General features: G+C 40.9%; 1 protein-coding gene across 2 annotated transcripts in view; it reads right to left on the bottom strand.

The window, feature by feature from the left end:
* LOC149140943 (Cysteinyl-tRNA synthetase, class Ia family protein) overlaps positions 1-21,598 on the bottom strand; it is a 192,644-nt gene that overhangs the window by 39,588 nt on the left and 131,458 nt on the right. Inside the window, exon 3 of one of the 2 annotated variants that reach the window (XM_089447210.1) lies at positions 2,797-2,958. The exons of the other annotated variant lie outside the window; for it this stretch is intronic. Within the exon in view, the coding sequence (XP_089303336.1) occupies positions 2,797-2,958 (162 nt within the window). The remainder of the gene's footprint in view (positions 1-2,796; positions 2,959-21,598) is intronic. 2 annotated transcript variants of the gene reach the window in all.

The raw sequence follows: 21,598 nt of genomic DNA, 5'->3' as shown, positions 1-21,598 counted from the left end.
AGGGAGCAAATTTTGGAGGGATGAGTTACCCCTTTCTTCAGCCAACTTTTTCCACCCCTTTGGTGTGCCTTTTACTTCTTTTTTTATAATGTTTTGAATGGGAGCATAGTTTAGGAGCCCAAGCTTGCTTTTAATGATTTAGCATTTATTCACCCCTTAATGATGAGTCAGTTTCTCACTCATCAAGATTGGGACATTCAAGAGTTCCTTTATTTATGTGATGGAGCATCAAATGCACAAGGAACTAGGTGATGGCTAATGAGGAGGGTAGAGCTCAAGCTAGGATTTTTCCCATGCACTAATCATTGTCCAACCCATCTTTTGCATTTTAACTTTTTTTTCCTTTCATCGTGGTCATTTTATGCTTTTAATATTCTTTTAGATGCATCAACTCCAAGGCAATGTTTTCGGCCCAAATTGAAGGATGAGGATAAGAGGGCACCAATCCCAATGAACCAATGACCACAAGCCTGAAGAATAGAGATGAAATTTGGGGAAGGATGGAAAGTGGTAAGTATGGAATATCATGGACACGTTACTTCAATTCAAGTCTCTCAAGTAGTAGTACTCCTATAACCTTAAGGCCTTAGAGGAGGTTCCACTAGACTACTGTCAAAAAATACCTCCCTAGTGAAGTGAGAGAACAAGGTCATAGTCAAGATTGGTCAATCATCAAAATTACCCATTAATCCATGTTAGAATGCCCAAAACATTAAATACAAGCACATGATAACAAGATGGTTAAAGTACTTGCCGAATGATGACCAACCTTCCTTCAAGAGGTATCTCGAATGGTGAGAGGTGTCTAACCAGTGCAAATGGTGGAGGATCATGGCATGATATCATGTATTGAGCAATCTATGGCTGTCCAAAGGAAAAGAAATTATACTATGGGATTACCCACATTTGAGTGGGTAACAGGGCCCAATCACACTAGAAAAAGGGAAAGCTTTGGAAACAGCAATGTCCATATAAACAAAACACTAGCCAATGTCTAGAAAGCATTTATTAGGCATTTACATATCATGGAAGTAATAGATAGCCATGCAGGCACTTCAGTACATGAAAAATCAATCATCAAAGCACTTAAGAGTTTTGAGGGATAGAAGAATGGAAGATTTTTGATACCTAATATGTTGATTTGGGGTAGCATCAGATGTGCTCTAGCCACAAAATTTGGTGGAGAGGTTGGGGCACATGAGATCTCCAATACCCAGAAAGGGTTTGGGCAGATCCTAAACAGTTCAGGAGATATTAAAATAATTAATATTTTTAATGGAGTCCCTAAGTCTAAACTTAGGGAAATTAAAATATTAATGTGAATTAATATGAAACTGTGTTAGAATGGTCCAAAAAACATGGATCAAGCCAGATCTAATCTTAGCTATTGGTGAGGGACTTAATCTTGGCAGTTGATATGTCAATGAGAAAAGTATAAGAGGGGGCTTGAGGGTCACTTGGAGAGTACACCAAAGTGATCAATCATTCTATTCTCTAGAGCAGGGTTTGCTAAGAGAGATAGAATTAGTGATCGGGAGATGCAGCTGAGGGGCATTTGAGTACAGAGAGGCAGAGATAGTGCCGGGAGAGCAGCGCAGTAGCCGGGGAGAGTGACGTAGAGCCAGCCAGGGCTCACGCAAAGGCAGCTGGGAGCTACGCAGAGCCTCAGAGAGGCCAGCGTTGTTGACGCAGAGGGCTAGAGGGCTGACGCAAGGCCTCCTAAGGCTGACGCAGACCAATCTGGGGTGATGCAGGACCAACGCTGGGAAGAGAGGGGCTGACGCAGTCCAGAGAGAGGCTGACGTTGGGGTTTCTGGGGCAGATTTGTGCTGAGTAGTTGCCGGAAGGTTTATCCGGGGTTTCAACCAAGAGATTTGTCAAAAACTGAGAGGTATTACTGCCAAGGAAATTCTCTGTTGGGTAGGCCAGTTTCAGCACCCAGATTGTACTCTGATATTGCTTAATAAGAAAACCCTCAGATAGCTGCACCGGTTTTCCCACATTGGGTTTTTTCGGGGACATTAGTCCAAAAATAATGGTGTCATATGGTGTGATTGTTTCTGTTTCCTTTAGTTGCTGATCTGTAATATGTTGAGCATGCATTAGTGTTTATTTTCAGTATTTACATTGTAAATAACTTGTTAAGTAAAATAACAAGTAGGTAGGAATAAATTAGATAAAGTGCATGGAGGGTTTCTAACTAAGTAAACTTAGAAACTTAACATAATAGAGTACCCCATGTCCATAGATTACAAAGTCAATGCCATTTCCATGAATTTACCATTATCTATAAAAGGATGTAGGAAGAAGACTATTTTTAATATGGCAATTTGCAACAAGTACCTAGCTTGGGGAGTTATCTAGCATAGAAGAGCCTTCTCTTGCCCCACAAGTACAGTGACCTTTCTTATCGAAATACAAATAAATCGAATAGATTGGGGTAATTTTTAAAGGGCATCTGACCATTCCAAGACCTCTGCCAAAGGATTTTACACAACTCGAAAGTATGACCCATGTTGAAGACCAAATTGAATCTGATTATTGACGATAAGTTTAAACAAGAAAGATGCAAGAATTGATCAGCCATTTTTCCACTAAATATTTACTAGCTATGTGTAGCAAATCATGACAATATTGATTTCATTATTTACCATGAATAATTTAGATTATATTCGTGATCTTTGGTGGGTCCAATTCTCAATTATAGCCACGCTCACTAATAAACAACAACTTATTAGATTAAAAACATGTAAGAAATTAACTACAAAATGAATATAAAACATATGCCCCGTATACCTGTTGAATCATTTCTATGATTTGGTCGATGTGGTCAGTTACACGAGGTTCTACAGAAGGAGGAAGACAATTTAGCTCAGCCATGTCAACTTGGAACTCCTTGCAAAATCGGTTGCTCAAACTTAATGGATTTTCTCCCAAATCATTTGCTCTAGCAACTATCTGGTAAAGTTTTACAACTCTACAAATCAGATCACCTTTAATTCCTTAATTTTGTAAAAAAAAAAAATGCAGTATTTTGTAGAACAACATATACAATAAACAGAGAAACAACTTTCAGTTGGAGTTAAAGCAGATGAACTTCAATACAACTATCCCATGTATTCAGTTCATATTTTGTCTCTGATATGTTAATGACCTGAAAGAATAGAAAATACCCTAATGCATTAGTTGTCAAATCCAATTTTACATAAACAATCAAAATTTAAAACCTCGTGTGATCAGGTGCTTTTTGAAACCCCAAAAGTCATACTCCCAGATCTTATAATGAAATTATCATTCCAAAATCACTACTGAAGTGACTTCACTGGACCATTTTTTTCAATTTATAGTTGTCAAAGATATGTTCATTTTGTCAATAGTGTGCGGGGTTACGAAGACAGAATCTATTTAGATCACAAACATAAAGAGGAGACCAAATGAAACCAAAAATTCCAATCCAAAAGCCTGCAGTAAAAAGAGGAAAAACAGCACTAAAGAAGTGCGCTAGGGCTGAACCAAAAGTGCACTACTGATGAGATGCACAAATGCACATAAAAGAGAAAATATGGCAACCACAAGAGAACACCAAAGAAGTAGAGTGCATCTAATTTAAAGTTTAAACACTTTATATTAGAGAGCCTTAGCTCAATGATTTAATACATGATTTACAAATGAGGTTCAAGTTGGGTCTTTACACACAACTCAAGTAGGACATCCTCCCAACAAGGGTTATGAGGCCACATAAGTAGGTGCACTCCCCAAGAGGTATATTGAGCCTATAATATTGAAGTTGACTAAGTTGGCCTTAACCACACATACTAATACAATAAGTGAATATAATATGGCCTTAGCAATGATTACAAGTACACTATAAATACATACGAATGGCTCTACCCCATGTACAAGTTACACCAATAATTCCAACGCCACCTTTTGAGCTGAACAAGGGACCATGTACAGAAGTTATTACAACACAACATTTACTTCCACCCTTAATGCTAACCAAGGGGCCACATCACCATCCCTGAACTCCATGTAGCCCACACCAACACAACTCCACAACTTAGTGAAGATGGACTCTAGTCTTAGCATAGTGAAGTCAATGTCAATAAGTTGGACTATCGAAAGCAAACAAGAGTATAGCATCCAAAGTAAGCCAACATTGCAAAGAGAGATATCCACTGTAACATGCTAATCAGCTGAAGGTACAAACTATGGCTCAAGTTGTCCCCAACACTAAAGCTGCGGAAAATAGTACGCCCAATAAATATGAAAATCATAATGTCGAAGGAAGAGATAAACTAAATTACATTGAGAATCATCTGTATAATCATCCATAGAAAATAGTAGGACAAATCCTGCAACCTATGAATAGACACTCAACCAAAGAAGCTGAGAAAGTACTTAGCTCCCCAAAAAGAATAAATGGTCATTGGCCTTAAAATATCACTACTAACCAACTCTAACAATTGAGAGGCAAGCCTTGTATCACAATAAAACAAAAAATCCACTAGAAAACCACCAACCCCTAGAATATCAACAATTTTCATTAAGACAATTGGGACTGCACATCACTTGTCCGGAATCTTCTCTCTGATTGGACAGGGATACATTATTAAATTTGTATGTAAAAGAACTCATTAAGTGCGACCTTGAGGCACCCCTGTAGCAAACTGTTATAGTCTGAAGTCTGCAGACTTCAGAGGTCTTGGTTTAACCGTACCTGTGCTACAGAAATTGCACATCTAGAAGGGCACATGACCTCAAATGTTTCATTGATGTGATGGCTTATGGTGGGTATTTGGTCCAGATGATGCTGTCAACTTTGAAACAAGTCAACTAAAGGAGGATGGCAGGATGAAGCAGCGGCTGTTTGTGTTTAGATTCTTGGACAAACGGTTGTGATTGCCAACATTGGAGATACAAAGGTTGTGATTGCCAACATTGGAGATACAAAGGTTGTGCTTGCAAGGCCAATTACTAATGATCCGAAGAGTTCAAGAAATTCCAGTTGCCCTTTGAAAGCAATTGCTGTAACCAGGGAACATAAAGCAATTTATCATCAGAGCGAATGTGTACAGGTCCAGGGCTGATCTGTAATAAGCAATGGAGGGGTGACCTGACCTGGAATGCAGTCTGGTCTACCTTCATACCTGCAGCAGCATGTAATACTGGTGAAATAAAGGCAACCTTTGAGGGTGACCTAGCTTTGGGCAGGATAGGCACATATCTCCACAAAACATGCCTCTTCTTATTTAGCAGAGTGACTTGTTGATGATTCTCAACTTGTTGTCATGGATCTTACCACATCTTCATCAGGTCTTGGTGCACCCATGGGTACCTTTTCAAGCTCTTCTTCTAGACAATGTCTAAGGACTTATGGTCCTACTTATTCAAACAACTCTTTTCCTATTCCAAAATACCCTTCAACCTTCCCTCCTTTGACGATGATATATGGTCTAGTGATAAGCCTTCTTTTGATGAGCAGTCCAACAATGATCTCTCTTGAAATGCACAGCATAGTGATGGTCCCTCTCTAAATGTGTAGCATAGTAATGAGCCCTTTGCTGATGGTGATCCCTTTCCTTCCCGTGATATATAGATCAATGATTAAAGATTTTGCTTGGAATTGTCAATGTTAGATAATGATGATGAATCATGATAATGGCATTGATTCTACTACATCATTTGTCATATACCCACTTTTGATTTTTCATTTGAGGGGATTAATGGAGTTTACTGGGGAGGTGCTAAGCATAGCACAATTTTGTAATCTGGGCAATGGAGACATTTTTGGCATATGGGACTTAGGAGAAATAGAAACTTATAGCTCTAGTGGAATGTGACAGCCACAAGAGAAGGAAATTCAACCCAATGGAGCGATTCGCACTAGTGAGAAGTGAGAAAGAGAGGAAGGGGTGTGAATTAGTGGGAAGTGGGGACCACCAAGGGAGAAAGGTCCAACAATTATAAATAGAGCTTCGAGACCTCCATTTGGTACTTTTGATCATTTGACAATTTAACTTTAGTTCTCTTGAGCTGCTTAGCCAAGACAAACCGTGTTGTTCAACACATGGAATTCCCACTTGGGAATTCCACCCATTTCGGAGCACATCGAGTGTCTCCCTAGTAAGGCAATTGGGGAGTGTTTATTTCTGGTAGCATCGGATGTGCTCTAGCCATGACAATTGGTGGCGAGGCTAAAGCACATGAGATCTCCAAGACCCAGAAATGGTTTGGGGAAATTCCACCCGGTTAAAGAGATATTAAAATAATTAATATTTTTAATGGAGTTCCTAAGTTTAAACTTAGGAAAATTAAAATATTAATGGGCATTAATATAAAACTAGGTGGGAATGTTCTAAATGACATGGATCAAGCCAAATCTAATCTTAGACGTTGATTAGAGACTTAATCTCAGCGATTGAAGAGTCAACAGGAAAAGTATAAGAGGAGGCTTGAGTGTCAGTTGAAGATACACCAAGATTGATCAGTCAGTTCGATTTTCTAGAGCGGGGTTTGCTGAGAAAATTCAAACAAGTGATCTGAGTTGCAGCGAGGGGCAGTGAGTACAGAGCAGAGATGCAAAGATAATGCTTGAGGGTCAGCGTAGTGACAAAGAGGCTACGCAGAGGCAACAAGAGCCACACAGAGGCAGCTAGAGACTGCGCAAAAAGCCAAAGAGCTAACGCACAGAGGCAGAAGGCTAACACAGAGGGTTCTAGAGCTATGTAGAGGCTAGCAGGGCTGACACAAAGCCTTAGAGAAACGCCGGAAGGATTTTCGTGGGGCAAACTAGTGCTGAGAAGTTAAATATCTGTCTCCGAGAAGAGGTATTATTGCTGTGTAAAAATCTATGTTGCGTGAGCCAGTTTGGCACCCAAGTTGTACTCAAGAAATCTGCATAATAATAAAACCCTCAGAACAGCTGCACCGGTTTTCCCGCATTGGGTTTTTCCAAGGACGATTGTCCAAAAATAACGGTGTCCCTTGTGTGTATGTCTAGTATTTCAGTTGTTGATCTGTATATGAGTTAGGGTTGCATTTGTGTTTATTTTTAGCATTTACACGTATAAGAGTTAAGGTTGCATTTGTGTTTATTTTAAGTATTTATATGTATAAATAACTTGTTAAGGAATAAACAAGTAGGTGAAATAAGCTAGATAATGCACTAGGGATTTCTGATGTGTTAGATTCAGAAATTTCAACATGGTATCATAGAGTTGCAGATCAAAGGAGGACTAAAGGCACCAACAATATCGGAAATTTGCAGCAATAGCAGCTGTCCCGAGAGACAAAGTTGCTCCTAAGCAGAAGGCAGCAGAGAAGGAGTGACGCAGAGGGCCTGCGTCATCATTTCAAGCCAGAGAGGGTCAGCGCAGAGGCAGAGAGAGGTAGAAGAGGCTCACGAAGAGCCATGTCATCCTACTCAGCCAGGTAGGCTTGACGCAGTTGGCCAGAGGAGTGATTCAGCCTTTGCCGGGATTGCACAGAGCTGGAAGGCTCAGTTTCTTCAGTTGTCGGGGCCTAGGGAGCTGTGGGCAGATTGTGGATTGGGAAGTTGGTGGGGTGTTGTTTCTGTCGGAGCAAAACAGTACCTAACAAGACAAAACCAAGGTAGAGGGAGTCACTGCCTTGACGGATTTCTAGCCAAGAAATCCAGATCCGAGTTGCAGTTGCAAAGAGGATTGGAGAGGAGCAGTTCGATAGTTGGCGGGAAGATTTCCAGTAGGGAAATCAGGACTTAGAGGGAGATTTCCAAGAGGGAAGTCGAATCTCAGAGGGAGTCCAGAAGAAGGAGCGGAGATGGCAGTAAACAGACTGACGAATCAGGACAGGTTGGATGGGGCTTCCAACTTTGTCATCTGGAAGGCTAGGATCCTGTCAGTCCTGGATAGACATTGCATCAAGGGCTTTGCCTTGAGAACCGTGGCTATCCCAATAGACCCAACTGATAATGAGAAGTATGAGGATGCAATGGCGAGGGCAAAGTGCATAATCCTTGATGGGGTCAAGGATCATGTCGTACCACATATTGCCGAAAAAAAACACAGCAAAGGAGATGTGGGATACTTTGACGACATTGTATCAGGGCACTTTCGTGCAGCAGAAGATGCTATTAGAGAATCAGTTGCGGTCGTATCAAATGCAAAAGGGGGAGCAGATAGATCTATACCTCCTCAGATTGCAAGAGATTCGGGACCAACTTACTTCCATAGGGGCCACGCTGGATCAGGAGTTCATGGTGAGGACCACCCTGAATGCAGTCTCTGAGGAGTGGGAGACATTTGTCCAAGGCATTTCAGGCAAAGCTACTCATCTAGGATGGGAATAGATGTGGGCAGCTCTTCACCAAGAAGAGATCAGACGGTTGACCAAGGCAGGGAGTAGCAGCAAAGGAGGTCGAATCAAGAAAGAGGAGGAGGAGGATGTGGCTCTAGCATTTGCGAGACAGCAAGGGAAGAGGAAGAAGAAGGATATCTCCAAGGAGAAGTGCTTCCATTGTGGGGAGCTGGGTCATTATGCATCCCATTGTCCCAGGAAGAAAAACAAAGGAGAGGCTTCCGACTCCAAGGCAGTGTCGGCTAAGGCAGAGAAAGAAGTAGAGACTGATGACGATTGTGCCATGAGTGCTCATGCACCTCTAGAGAAGAGGTGGGGAGACATCGAGCTGTAGTCAGGAAGACTACAGAAGATGAGGGGCAAGATCCTTGAGGTACCCAAACTCTTGGATCATATCCGGCTATAGGAGCCCCAAATGACACTAGCAGGATGACGGATGTCGGTAGAAGCAAGATGCGATGGAGCGACAAGGCAGTGCTAGAGTGCAGAGGTCTGTAGTAGTACAGTGGGGGTTGCAACAGTGCGAGAGGCACAAAGGTGGTTGCAGTAGTGCGAGAGGCACAGTGGAGGTTGCAACATAGCAAGAGGCACAGATGTAGTTGCAGCAACGCAGAGGCAGCAAAGGGAGCACCGGATAGCAACAAAGGTAGCTTCAGCATCAGGAGGCTTCCGCACTGACAAGGATGTCAGTAATTGGGTAGATCAGTTACTTACTTCTCGGTAACTGAGTTGTAGTGCAGCAATTAGCAGTGGCAGTGCTATGGGCAGCATGATGCAGCATTTGAGAGATTTGCAGCGCAAATGCAGTGTTGGGAGGAAGGACCAGCAACAGCACGAATGCAAAGGGAGTTGCAGTACAGATGTAGTAGTGGCAATGGCAGAGCCATGGGCAGCAGTACAGGAAGCAACAGTGCAATGGATGTTGGGCAGCAGGCCAAGCATCAGCACAGGTACCAGTGTGGAAGGATCAGTGTGATGTTCAGTAGTGGAGAATTACTAGAGCACATTCCTTGCTAAGAGGGAGTGTTGATTTGTGGTAGCATCGGATGTGCTCTAGCCATGAAAATTGGTGGAGAGGCTAAAGCACATGAGATCTCCAAGACCCAGAAATGGTTTGGGGAAATTCCACCCGATTAGAGCGATATTAAATTAATTAATATTTTTAATGGAGTCCCTAAGTCTAAACTTAGGAAAATTAAAATATTAATGGGTATTAATATAAAACTGGGTGATGCCCATGGGGCTTTGGATTGACGGTGAATGGGTGTGCTGTTAAGGCACTCCTTGCGATAGGTCACCCGTTCGAATCCCCCGTGGGTACGTAGGTTAGTCTTAACTAGAAAAAAAAATATAAAACTGAGTGAGAATGTTCTAACTGACATGGATCAAGCCAAATCTAATCTTAGTCGTTGATTAGGACTTAATCTCGGCTGTTGAAGAGTCAATAGGAAAAGTATAAGAGGAGGCTTGAGGGTCAGTTGGAGATACACCAAGATTGATCAGTCAGTTCGATTTTCTAGAGCGGGGTTTGCTGAGAAAATTTGAATAAGTGATCTGAGTTGCAGCAAGGGGCAGTGAGTACATGGCAAAGAGGCAGAGATAGTGCCTGAGAGTCAGCGCAGTGACAGAGAGGCTACGCAAAGGCAGCAGGAGCCACGCAAAGGCAGCTAGAGAATGTACAGAAGCTGAGGGGCCTGCGTGGGTGACGCAGAAGGCCAGAGAGTTGACGCAGAGAGGCATAAGGCTGAAGCAAAGGATTCTAGAGCTACGCAAAGGCTAGCAAGGTTGACGTAGAGCCTTGGAGAAGCGCCGGAAGGATTTTCGTGGGGCAGACTAGTGCTGAGGCGCCAAATATCTGTTTCCGAAAAGAGGTATTACTATCGTGTAAAAATCTATGTTGGGTAAGCCAATTTGGCACCCTAGTTGTACTCAAGATTCTGCATAATAATAAAACCCTCAGAACTGCTACATCGGTTTTCCTGCATTGGGTTTTTCTGAGGACGATTGTCCAAAAATAACGGTGTCCCTTGTGTGTTTGTCTAGTATTTTAGTTGTTGATCTGTATATGAGTTAAGGTTGCATTTATGTTTATTTTCAGTATTTATATTTATAAATAACTTGTTAAGGAATAAACAAGTAGGTGAAATAACCCAGATAATGCAGTAGGGATTTCTGATGTGTTAGATTCAGAAATTTCAACAGGGAGCTCAGTTCAGAGTTTCCATTGAGCACATTTATAGCCATTTCCTTCAGCTGGAGTGAGTTTTCCTTGGATGCAAGAGAGAAATTTGTGGCTCTTGGGAGGGCCAGCAAAAAAGGGAATTTGTGCCAGCCAATTAGCAGAGAATCCTTCCACAAAGAGGGTTGGAGTTCCTTCTCAATTTGCAAGTCTGTTGGTGAGTGGTTTGGGAAGCTGATCTGAATTGGATCCTTAAACCCTCTTAAAGTTACCCAAACTCTATAAAGAAACTCATGCCAAAGTTCAAAGTCTTGTAGATATCGAGCTTATCAGAAATAACCTCTGAATAATGGTAATTTGCAACCAACACGGAGCAACGAGGACCTTCGGTCAAAGCGCTTGACCGTTGGCCCATGGAGACTGTGCATTGGCGCAAAAATGGTAGTTGGGAAAGCGCTAAAACCGACAGGCGGGTCCCACGCTCAAAACCGGCAGAATATCGGAGGCATTTCAGGCGGTAAGCGGGTTTGGCCGAGGACCCAACGATTCCATACACTGAGTGACGCGTGTTCGGCGGGGAGAGAGAAAAACCGCTTACATCGCAGACTAACAGTCGAGCAACTCAACCGCGCGATATAAGCGAAGACCGTAGGATCTAGGGGTCCCAGATCAACGACGGAGGTTCCACCCGATGGATGACCAGACCCGAGGGAGAAATAAGCTACGGCGCATAAAGATTTGAAGTCCAACGGGGACGATGAGTTGGCAGAGATTCGTGTTTCGCGGGCATTCTTGGAGTAAACGGAAATAACGGCCGTTTCAAATGATCGAGTGTTTCTGGTGAACCTGACACTTATCCATTACGGAATAGGTGGCCACTTCCCTGTGAGGTGTGATGCAGTGACTGTAACAGCCGAAAGAAGGGATTCAAACGGACAGAGGCAGGGAACGAGAGAGCTGAAAGCAGAAACAAACAGTCAGGAAGCAGATGGCTTAAAGCCACAGACTAACAGAGATAGAGAGGGGGGAACAGAAGAAGAGAGGAGAGCAAACAGCGAGAAAAAGCTGAATGCGCAGAGAGTCTTTGGAGTCACTCAGAGGTCGAGTGAAAATCCAGAGAGCTCAATTGACAGCAGCATATTGTTGTTGAAGTTGCTTGGAGGTCAAGCGACTCACAGAGGCATGCAAAGGCCGAGAGAAAGAGCTTAGAGAAGCCAGAGCAGAGAGCCGCGAGCCATAGCCAGAGCCAAGAGCCAGAGCGAGCGCCAGAAGCGAGAGCTGAGAGCCAGAACCAGAGCCCACGCCAAAGAGCCAGAGCTAGAGTCAGAGCCAAGAGCCAGAGCCAGAGCCAAGAGCCAGAGCTAGAAAGCCGAAGAGCTCCAAGAGCCAAGGGATAAGATGGTGTTCTAAGCCCAATGTTCCTGTGTAAAACATTGGAGTTGAGTGTGGAACTTGTAAAAGAACTGTTGCCATAATCCCAGGGAGCCTAGTCGAGTTGACTAGAGCTCAAGGAGACATAGCCCAAGATATCAGGGTGAACTCCATATTATATTGTTGTCTTATGTGTTTGTTTTTACTGTTGCTTTAACTACTGTTATATGCATTTATATATCAGTTTAAGCACATTCCCATATCAGCACAAACAACAAATTTTAAAGTAAATAATCAGCTGAAAACAAATACAAGCATACACCCATATTTTCAAGCATTTCTTAATTCCGCATTGGTTAATCATTAAGACTTGGGAAAATTTAAAGCTTTGGAAGTGGGAGAGGTTCTTGTAAGTTAGACAAGAATCCTGAGAGCCCCATTTTCAGATCAGGTGGTATCAGAGCTTAAAATTGATTAACCCCACCTTCAAAGAAGGATGTATCAGAATGCTTGATTGACAGAGCAAAGATTGCTTGTCCAAAAGGTGTTTGGGCAATCAGAGATTGATTGTATGCTTGTTTGCAGACTGACTATTGATTGAGTTTGCAAAGGTGAAGGGAAAGTTATTGATAGCTCAGTCCAAGAAGGGCAAGAAGGAAGAAGGGCTGAAGGCATTCTTCTTATCCCCAAAAGACCTCAAAGCAACCCTTGAAGCACAAGAGGTTTGTTGCAAAAGGTTGCTTGAGTAAGCTCTTTATTAATCTTGTTTGAAGTTCTTTTGTTCATTGGCATAATGACAAATTCTACAAGTGAGTCCTCAAATTCTTCTTTCTTCACAAGAGCCTTTCATGAAGATATGAAGCAAGAATTGTCCACCATGATGGATATGGTGAGAGAAATGTATGAGGATGGTAGGAAGAGAAACCTACTTAGAGAGCAGTTGAATTCTGTGGAGGAAGAGAAGCGGTTGCTTTCTGACAAATTGCAGGAAATGGAGAGGCGACTTCATATTGCAAATATGAACCTGAAAAGGATGCATGAGTTGGAATCACAACTCTTTGTTGCCAAAGAAGCCTTGGTCAAGTATCAGCTTGAAGAAGAGGTAAACCATTCCTGTTTGTCTTCAAATTCTTCTAAGAATGTTTATATTGGTTCTTTTGAAAAACATACCAGAGGCATAGGTTCCAAGCTAATGTCCAAGATGGGCTATGAAGGAAAAGGATTGGGCAAACATGCACAAGGTATTGTTGAGCCAATAATGGTTGAGGAAAGGCCTAAGTATTTGGGTCTTGGCTATGGACAGTCTTATGGAGAGAGTTCCAAAGCTGCCATGAAGTCCATTGAAACAGTTCCCAAAAGGAGTTTCATTGCAGGTCCTCTACCTCAGAAGTGTGAAGATTGTATTCAGGAGGAATGCAATAGCTCGAAACATCATTCACAGGATGCAGGTGTTTAGAAGCACACACTTGAACTAGAGAGTTGTGGAAACTCTGACAGCCTTGAAGAAAGTGACGGTGTTCCAAAGGGAGCCACTTCTTCATTTGCTTCACCTACTCATGAAGGCAATAAAGGTGAAAGAGGCAAGTATAAATCTGGTTCTAAACACATTCCTTTTGATTTTGTAAAGCATGGAAAAAGAATTGCATGTTCCTTTTGTGGTTTGGATAACCATTATGTTTCTAGATGTTGGAAGAGGATGGCCACATACAGGAAACTTTTGAAGGAAAAGAAGCAAGCAGCCAAAGGTCCACAGGACAAGGCAAATCATGTTGTCAAAAGGATGCACATGTGTTGCACTTACTGCCATAAGCAAGGGCATCTTACTGAAAGGTGTTGGACTTTGAATCCAGCACTGCTTCCACCAAAGCTAAAGGAGAAGGTGGAAAAAGAAAATGGCAGGGATGGAAATAAAGATTCCATGATTGATGTGTTTCAGGATGATTCACATATTGATACTGATGTGCAAACTAAGGAGGGACCTTTGGAATGGATTGGTAAGAAATGGTTAGAATTCTTATCCAATTAAGACTGCATGTCCTTTGATGCATCTGTTTGCATTTCTTTGTGGAATAAATGCAAGTTGCAAGATCTTACCAAAATGGTAAATGGAAAGAGGTTGAGTAGGAAACTCACTTTATTGCTGCAACAATATGTTCATTTCAGCTTCGAAAGTACAGTGTACTTAAGCAAAAGTTGATAGATGGAATGTGTGCATGAGCATGAGATGCATGTAATGTTGGCTTGGGAGAAGTTAACTTGGTCTCCAAAATGGAGATAATGATGAAGTGTTTCATCTTTTGGAAAAGAGTCCTAAAGGTCTTTTTCTATATGCTTGACTTGAAGGGTCATTTGTTTTAAAGGCATGTTTTATTGGCTTGTTATCCAGTCAATCATTTGTATGCAGATATAAGACAAGGAAGGGTTCAAAAGATGTGAAATATGTTTCTTTGTTGAAGTAGGAGTTAGTCCATCCAGTTGTTGTCTGTATACCTGTTGTTGTTAACAATTGTTGTTGGCAGCTTTTCAAACAGGTACAAATGAAAGTTTTGTGGAGCAGATGTACTTCACATTCGTTTGAGCCACCTTGGATCAAGGATCAAGGCAAAGAAGTTCAAACTACCTTCTGTAAACTTCACAGCAGAAGTTCTGCATGAAGTCAAGGAGGAAAATAGTTCTTCCCAAGACGACCAACCCATCCAAGAAGGGAAGTGGTTAGAGATTGTGGTTCAGAGGCACTATGCAAAGGCAAGTGTAGGGAGGCTGAAAGAAGAGGGTGTTGTTACTCTCATTACTGCTCAGATCAGTATATCAGTCTTTTGGTGGACCAAAATTTCTTTTAGTGGGAAGGCGTGATCCGAATTGGATCCTTAAACCCTCTTAAAGTTACCCAAACTCTATAAAGAAACTCATGCCGAAGTTCAAAGTCTTGTAGATATCGAGCTTATCAGAAATAACCTCTGAATAATGGTAATTTGCAGCCAACACGGAGCAACGAGGACCTTCAGTCAAAGCGCTTGACCGTTGGCCCATGGAGTTTTCAGGAGTTCCGAGGCAATGACACACATCAGCAACAGCGCAAAGGAAGGGAGTGTGTATTTTTGGGCAGTCAGGAATCACGCAGAGGGAGTTTGAGACCAGCAGGGATCACACAGCTTGCCGAGAGGTGAGGGAGCTGAGGTAGCAGTGTTGGACAAGCATTTTCGCTGGAGCTTTCAGCCATCTGAGCCAGCATTCCAGCAATTCACATTTCTAGGCGTAGAGACGACGCAAAGGCCACACAACAAAATTTTGTGGTGCTTGGAGAGCAGCTGGGTCGGGCCAAGAGTTCATTCGGGGAGTTAGGGGTTGGATAGCAAGGGTAAACCCAACATTTTGGAGGAGTTTTCAGGTGGATTTGCAGCCAGTTTCTAGCAGGTCGAATTTGGTAGCCATAGCTGGGGTGAGGCTCCAAGGGGGTCAAAAAACCAAAGTCTAAACCAACGAAAATATTTTCTGGGTTTTGTCCAAGGAGTCTGAGGTTAGAAGGATATAATTTTTTGGGCGGTTTTAGTACCCATTCTAGCCATTCGAACTTCAGTAGAGCATCAAATTTTTGGGTAGCGCAGTGCAAATTGGTGCAACAGTTGGGCAGCCTTCAGCTCAGCCCTTTTCCTACCTGGGTTTGGTCTTGCTTGTCCATTGAGACAAGCCCAGGTGCACCATTCCATCATCTATTGTATTTGGCTTGCAGAAAATTAATAAAATGGCTCAGAAGTTCTCCATTTACAGTTTTTATATGGGTGTTTGTTGAACATTTCGTTTTTGTATTTTGTTGCGTAGAATATTTGTTGTTATCACTTGTATTTCCTATTTAGGATCATTACAGGTTATTTCGGGTTCCTTGTGAGGATGCTCTAGTTAATTTCCTGGAATTTTCTTAGCAGTGTACAAGCCCGAAACACCAATTCCTTTCCAACCAGCAGTAGCAGAAATTACCGGACCAGCGCAGAGACTTGAGAGAGCAGTTTCCAGCACTTGGACAACTCCATTTTCACTTGGGACTTGACTAGCTTGTTGTAGCAAGCCAAGGTTCCTCTTCTTCATTTATATGTAACTTGTTTTCTCAGTTAATAAAATGGCTCAGCTCTTGGTACAGTTTCTAGTGCAATTTGTCATTATGTTGGTGTGTTAGTTTTATGGTTACATGTTTATGCTTTATTTGTTGTTATCACTTAATATTTCCCACTATGAATATTACATCATTGTTATCTTTGCCCAACTGAGCTATTTCCACTCTTACCGCCACTGAATTTCTTGCTCATTCTTCTCAGTAATCAAAGTCACCCCCATCACGGGCCCTTATCTCAACAAGCCTTCCTCTAAATAATAAAAATGAGTTTGCATCGTCAAATACCCTTTTTAGAACAATTAATCCCAAAATTGATCATGAAAGCTTTCTTCATAAGCAATATGGCTTCTAATGACCCTGACTCAACATTATCAAGGGATGGTATGGTGATCACTGATATTCAATCATAGCCTATGGATGTAGTTTCATTTCTATAGCTCCTTGTTCAACTTATGTGGGGGGTGTTCGAGATATTTTTGTTAATCTACACTTGTGTCCACATGCCAGCCCACTATGTGGGTAGTTACAGACCTTTATAGGCCAACTTGAGGGTAGTTGTGGGTTGTTGCACCCATTTTGACACTTTATTATATTTTAGGGTAAGATCAGCCTAGTTTCCTCCTTGGAGCTAGCTATTTAACCCTAGTGGAATGGTATAAATAAAACACCTACCTCATTTGTAAGATCATCTCATTCAAGTGAGTTTATTCATTCTTTTGCCTAAAGGCACCTATACCCTACTTGTGTTTTGGATTCTCTATAAGTGTTATGTATTCATCATTAAGATGTTGGTCTATTTCAGCTTGTTTATCTTATTGGATTAGGGTTTGTTGGAGAGTCCAAAGCAGATATTTTACTTCGTGATTTCTAACACAAACAATAAACAAAACTCCAACAAGAGCAGCTAGAGACAGCAGAAGTGGACCACTAAGGAGAGACAAACAACAAACAAAATCAGACTGGAAAAATAAGTAGGAAGAACCCAAGAATTTGGTAGAATTCTTTTTTAACCATGCATTAGAAAGTAGTCAAGAGGCTACCAAGTGTGTCGAGGTCAAATAGCAAACAGCAGCCAAAGACAATAGAAGTGGGCCAAAAAGGACAGACTAACAACAGACAAAATTGGAATGGAAAATAAGTATGAAAACCTAAGATTTTTGTTAGGATATTCCGATACATAGGAAATAGTTAAGTATAACTTGGTCTAGTGTAGCGTTAGGTAAAGTGTGTTTCTTTACTATGTACTTTTGTAACTTACAATCCGACGGTCACGATATGTTCTAGACATGAAGTGATCTAGTGGTTCATTCTCTCCTCGGTATTACTAACACTTTATTCTTCGCTTAACACCCGATTGGTCCATGATCTCTATTCAAAGAGCATGGAGGGTCATTTGTAGGGTGAAGCTTATGTAAATTTTTTTTTTTTACATTAATAAATTGCCTGAAGTGGCCGTGTTGGCTCAGGTCGTGGACTATTTCCCTCTTTGAGGGTTTTAACCATGTCAAGAGTACTGTTGTATTGATCTGTGATCAGTTTGTGAGCGTGTCCTTTGGTGTTCTATCTGAGGAACTTACCCTATAAATTCCTACATGGTATCAGAGCTATTTGAGGGCCGCATCCGTTGGTGATCCAAATCCGAAGCCAGTACAAGTGCATTCGACTCTCGTTTCCTAGATCTACTGTTTCTGACTGCTTTCGAGCCGAGAGGACTGCTCTATTGTGTTAGGAGCATCTGTTCCAGTGAGGAACCACTTTCATTTCACGCGAAAAGGTTTCTGGTAGCCCTAGATACGTCATTTTTAAGATCTGGAGGTATATAGTCTTTATTTGCAGTTTTAGTTATTCATCTCTCTATTTATTTCGGTTTATTTATCTCTCCGTTTTTTTTATTACCGAATCCATACCTTTCATTTCTGCGTGTGCTCTTTTCCTTGCGACTCTGTGCGATCTAGGCAAATAAAAAACAGAAAGGAAGGATTTTTCTCACGCGTATGCTCTTTACCGCCGCGCCTTAGTGAGATCTCGAAAAATCAGAAACATTAAGGAAAATATTTAATTTATGGCGAAAGATAACTTCAAGTCATAAGGTTTGGTTTTTTGTATGTCCTTGTTAGGTTGTGTGGTTTTTTGTTTTGTGGGCAAAAAAGCATTTTCAAGTAAGCATGCACCTCAAAGCTTCAGTGACTAAAAAAAAACCCTTCCTCTTTTCCAAAAATTACTAACCTTTTAAACTAGCTCACTTGGTCCAAAGTTACTTTATGAGAATAGAGGTCTTGAGTTCAAGTCTTTCTTTTTGTTGAGTTACTTTTTCAAAAAGCACATCTAACTTATGTTTTAAAGTTACTTTATGTAAAAGTGTTCTCACCCATTATAAAAGTGAGTCACTTATAATTCTAAAGTCTCTTTATCTTTTATTTAAGTTACAATTTAGTGGGTAGCTCATAAAGTACCATTGTAAAAGTGACTTTCACTTATTTATAAAAGTGGATCACATAAAATCTTTTTTTTTAAGTGAGCTAATTAGATTAAGTTTGGAAAGGGGGGGGGGTTTTTTTAAATATAGCATTATCATTCACTTCTGCACAATCATGCACTTCATCGGCATCTTCAACAACTTTTCTACAAAAAGCCATAACTTCTTCATCTGGAAGCCGTTCTTTTTAATCGGCCCAATTTTTCAAGATCTTTCTATCGGAACACTTAGTTTTAGCATCTAGAGCTTCAGTTTCTGTTAAAATGGAAAGTTCATGCCAAGTTATTCTTGACAGCACCAACTACTTCCAATGGTGGTCCTACATTGTGGATTTACTTAGAAATAAAGGTCTTTACAGAATACTAAATAGCCTCAAGCCAAGAAACTAAACCTAAAGATAGCGATAAAGCAGTCAAATGAGAAAATAGGTAAGATCAAGCACGTGGGTTGATAGGGATGTCTATTTCTCTAGACCTTAGATTCCATATCACAGAACTTGATACCCCTAATGAAGCAATGAAACAGCTCACTAAAGTTTTTGGAATTAAAAATGAAATTAGAGCCCATCAACTCGAAAATGAGTTGCTTACGTTGGACCCCAATAATTCTTCTTCCATTAAAGATTTTTTGTCCAAGTTCAAGACCCTTAGACTTCTCTTGGAAAGTGTTAAGGTTAAGAAAGAAGATGGTAGCCTTATCTATTCCATTCTTGCTAAGTTGGGACCAGCCTACTCTGTGTTTGTTTCCACCTTCCATTCTATTAGAGAAGCCTTTATTTCTCAAGGACAAGACTACAAGTCCCCCTCTTTTGATGCCTTTTGAGATTCTTTAATAAGAGAACAAGAAAAACTCTTGCATCTTGGTCTTCTTAATCTTGGAAACTCTTCTAAGAAAGCCTTAGCCGCCCAACAACAACCAAATTCAAAGAATCCTAAGAAGCAGTATCCTAAAAAGAATGGTCCTAAACCAAACAAGCATCCTAAGCAATTTTAGTCTCAAAATGAAAAATCAATTCAACAAAATGATAAGGAAAATAAAAACAAAGGGAGAAGACTAATAGACATTGCAACTTTTGTAATCGAGATGGCCACTTAGAATCCAAATGCTTTAAGAAGATGGAAGCCTTGGAAGCAGCAATAAAGAAGCATAACATCCACTTGGAGCACTCTTCAACTTCAACTCCATCTTTAGGAATAGCACTTTCTGCATGTGGTTGTCAAACATCTCGGTCTATTTATGCAATAAATGTATCTTCTTCGTCTCATTCTCATGAGTGGCTCATTGATTCTGGAGCATCATATCACATGGCCAAAAACAAAGCCATGTTTTCTTCTTTAAATGATTATCACACCAAAAATATATATGTTGGTGATGATAATCTCTTAGTGTTGTAGGGACTGGAACTGTTCATCTAGACAATAATCAATTTAATGATGTATTATGTGTTCCAACCTTATCCTGCAACCTTCTATCTGTATATCAGATAACTCATTCAGGTGAAGGTAAAACCATTGAATTTTCACCTCACGATGTTGTAATTAAGGACCTAAGAGATCCTAAACAGATTTTAGCTATTGGCATTGCTGATGATTCTACAAGGTTGTATAAGTTTAACAACTTTGGGTCATCAACTCTTCCCTCGATATTTGTTGCTCATAATGATGAAGTGAGCAAACTTTGGCATGAGCGATTTGGTCACTTAAACTATCACTCCCTTCAAAATCTATGTAAAGAAAATATGGTGACAGGTCTTCCTATGGTATCTTGCAGAGATGGTGTTTGTTCCGAATGTGTACTCGAAAAACATCATCGATATAGTTTTGAAAAACGTGCCTCTTGGCATGCCTCAGCCCCTTTACAACTTGTGCATAGTGATTTATGTGGTCCACTTCCAGTTGTTTCATTCTCTGGCTACAAGTATTTCTTAACTTTCATTGATGATTTCTCCAGACGCACTTGGGTATACTTCTTAAAACTCAAGAGTGAAGTATTTAACATGTTCTTGGCCTTTAAGGCCTTTGTTGAAAAACAATCTGGACATCAAATTCTTAAGCTAAGATCTAATAATGGCAGAGAATATGTTAACAACAAATTCATCAACTTTTGCACTAGGCATGGAATTCAAATGCAACATACTGCTCCATATACTCCACAATAAAATGGTGTAGCTGAAAGGAAGAATCGCACCTTAAAAGAAAATGGCTAATTGTATGCTTCAATCTAAAGGACTTAGTCTTAATTTTTGGGCGGAAGCAATTAACTGTGCAAATTACATAGTAAATCGCACTCCTCCTAAGGTTTTAAAGAATATCACTCCAGAAGAAGCAAGGAGCTCAATTAAACCAGATGTCAGTCACTTTCGTGTTTTTGGAAGTGAAGCATGGGCCCATATTCCAGATGAGAAACATAAAGCCTTAGAACCTAAGAGTGAAAAATGTATTTTTTTGGATATTCTGAAGATGTCAAAGGATATAGACTTCTTTCACCTAAATCCAAAAATGTTATCATTAGAAGAGATGTAAAGTTTGTTGAAAATATATCGGCCTACGAGCCTAGTTCGACGGATGTGCCACCTCTCTCTATCCCTTCTACTTCTAAAAATATTTCTTCTTCAGATGATGACAGCGAGGATGAAAATCCTCCCCCACCTTCTTGGGATCCTCCTTTAGCTCCTCAGCTTCCAAAATGGGTCCGCGCTACTCGAGATGCAGTAGGTGCTCTTGCAGGTGATCCTACAGATCAACGTCGCACTCGTTCTCAATTTGATAGAGCCTCTTCTTTACTGGCTCAAGCTCCAGCGAATTATGATCCTGACACCTTTGCAGAAGCTTCAGGCCATCCAGATTGGGACGCAGCTATGAATGAAGAATATCGTTCATTATTGGAAAATGGTACATGGGATCTTGTTCCTCTTCCAAAGGGATGAAAAATTGTTAGATGCAAATGGGTTTACAGAACCAAGTTTAGAACAGATGGAAAGGTTGATAAACATAAAGCTCGTCTTGTTGCTAAGTGTTTTTCACAAGTTGAAGGCATTAACTATACTGAAACCTTCTCCCCTATTGCTAAAATGAACTCTATCTGCCTTGTTCTTTCCCTTGCTGCCTCTTTCAAATGGGAAGTG

This window comes from Pinus tabuliformis, chromosome X, assembly GCF_031772625.1.
Source record: "Pinus tabuliformis cultivar Carrire ecotype Pingquan chromosome X, CPIR1, whole genome shotgun sequence".
Taxonomy (NCBI): Eukaryota; Viridiplantae; Streptophyta; class Pinopsida; order Pinales; family Pinaceae; genus Pinus; species Pinus tabuliformis.
This window is presented reverse-complemented; position numbering and strand designations above follow the sequence as displayed.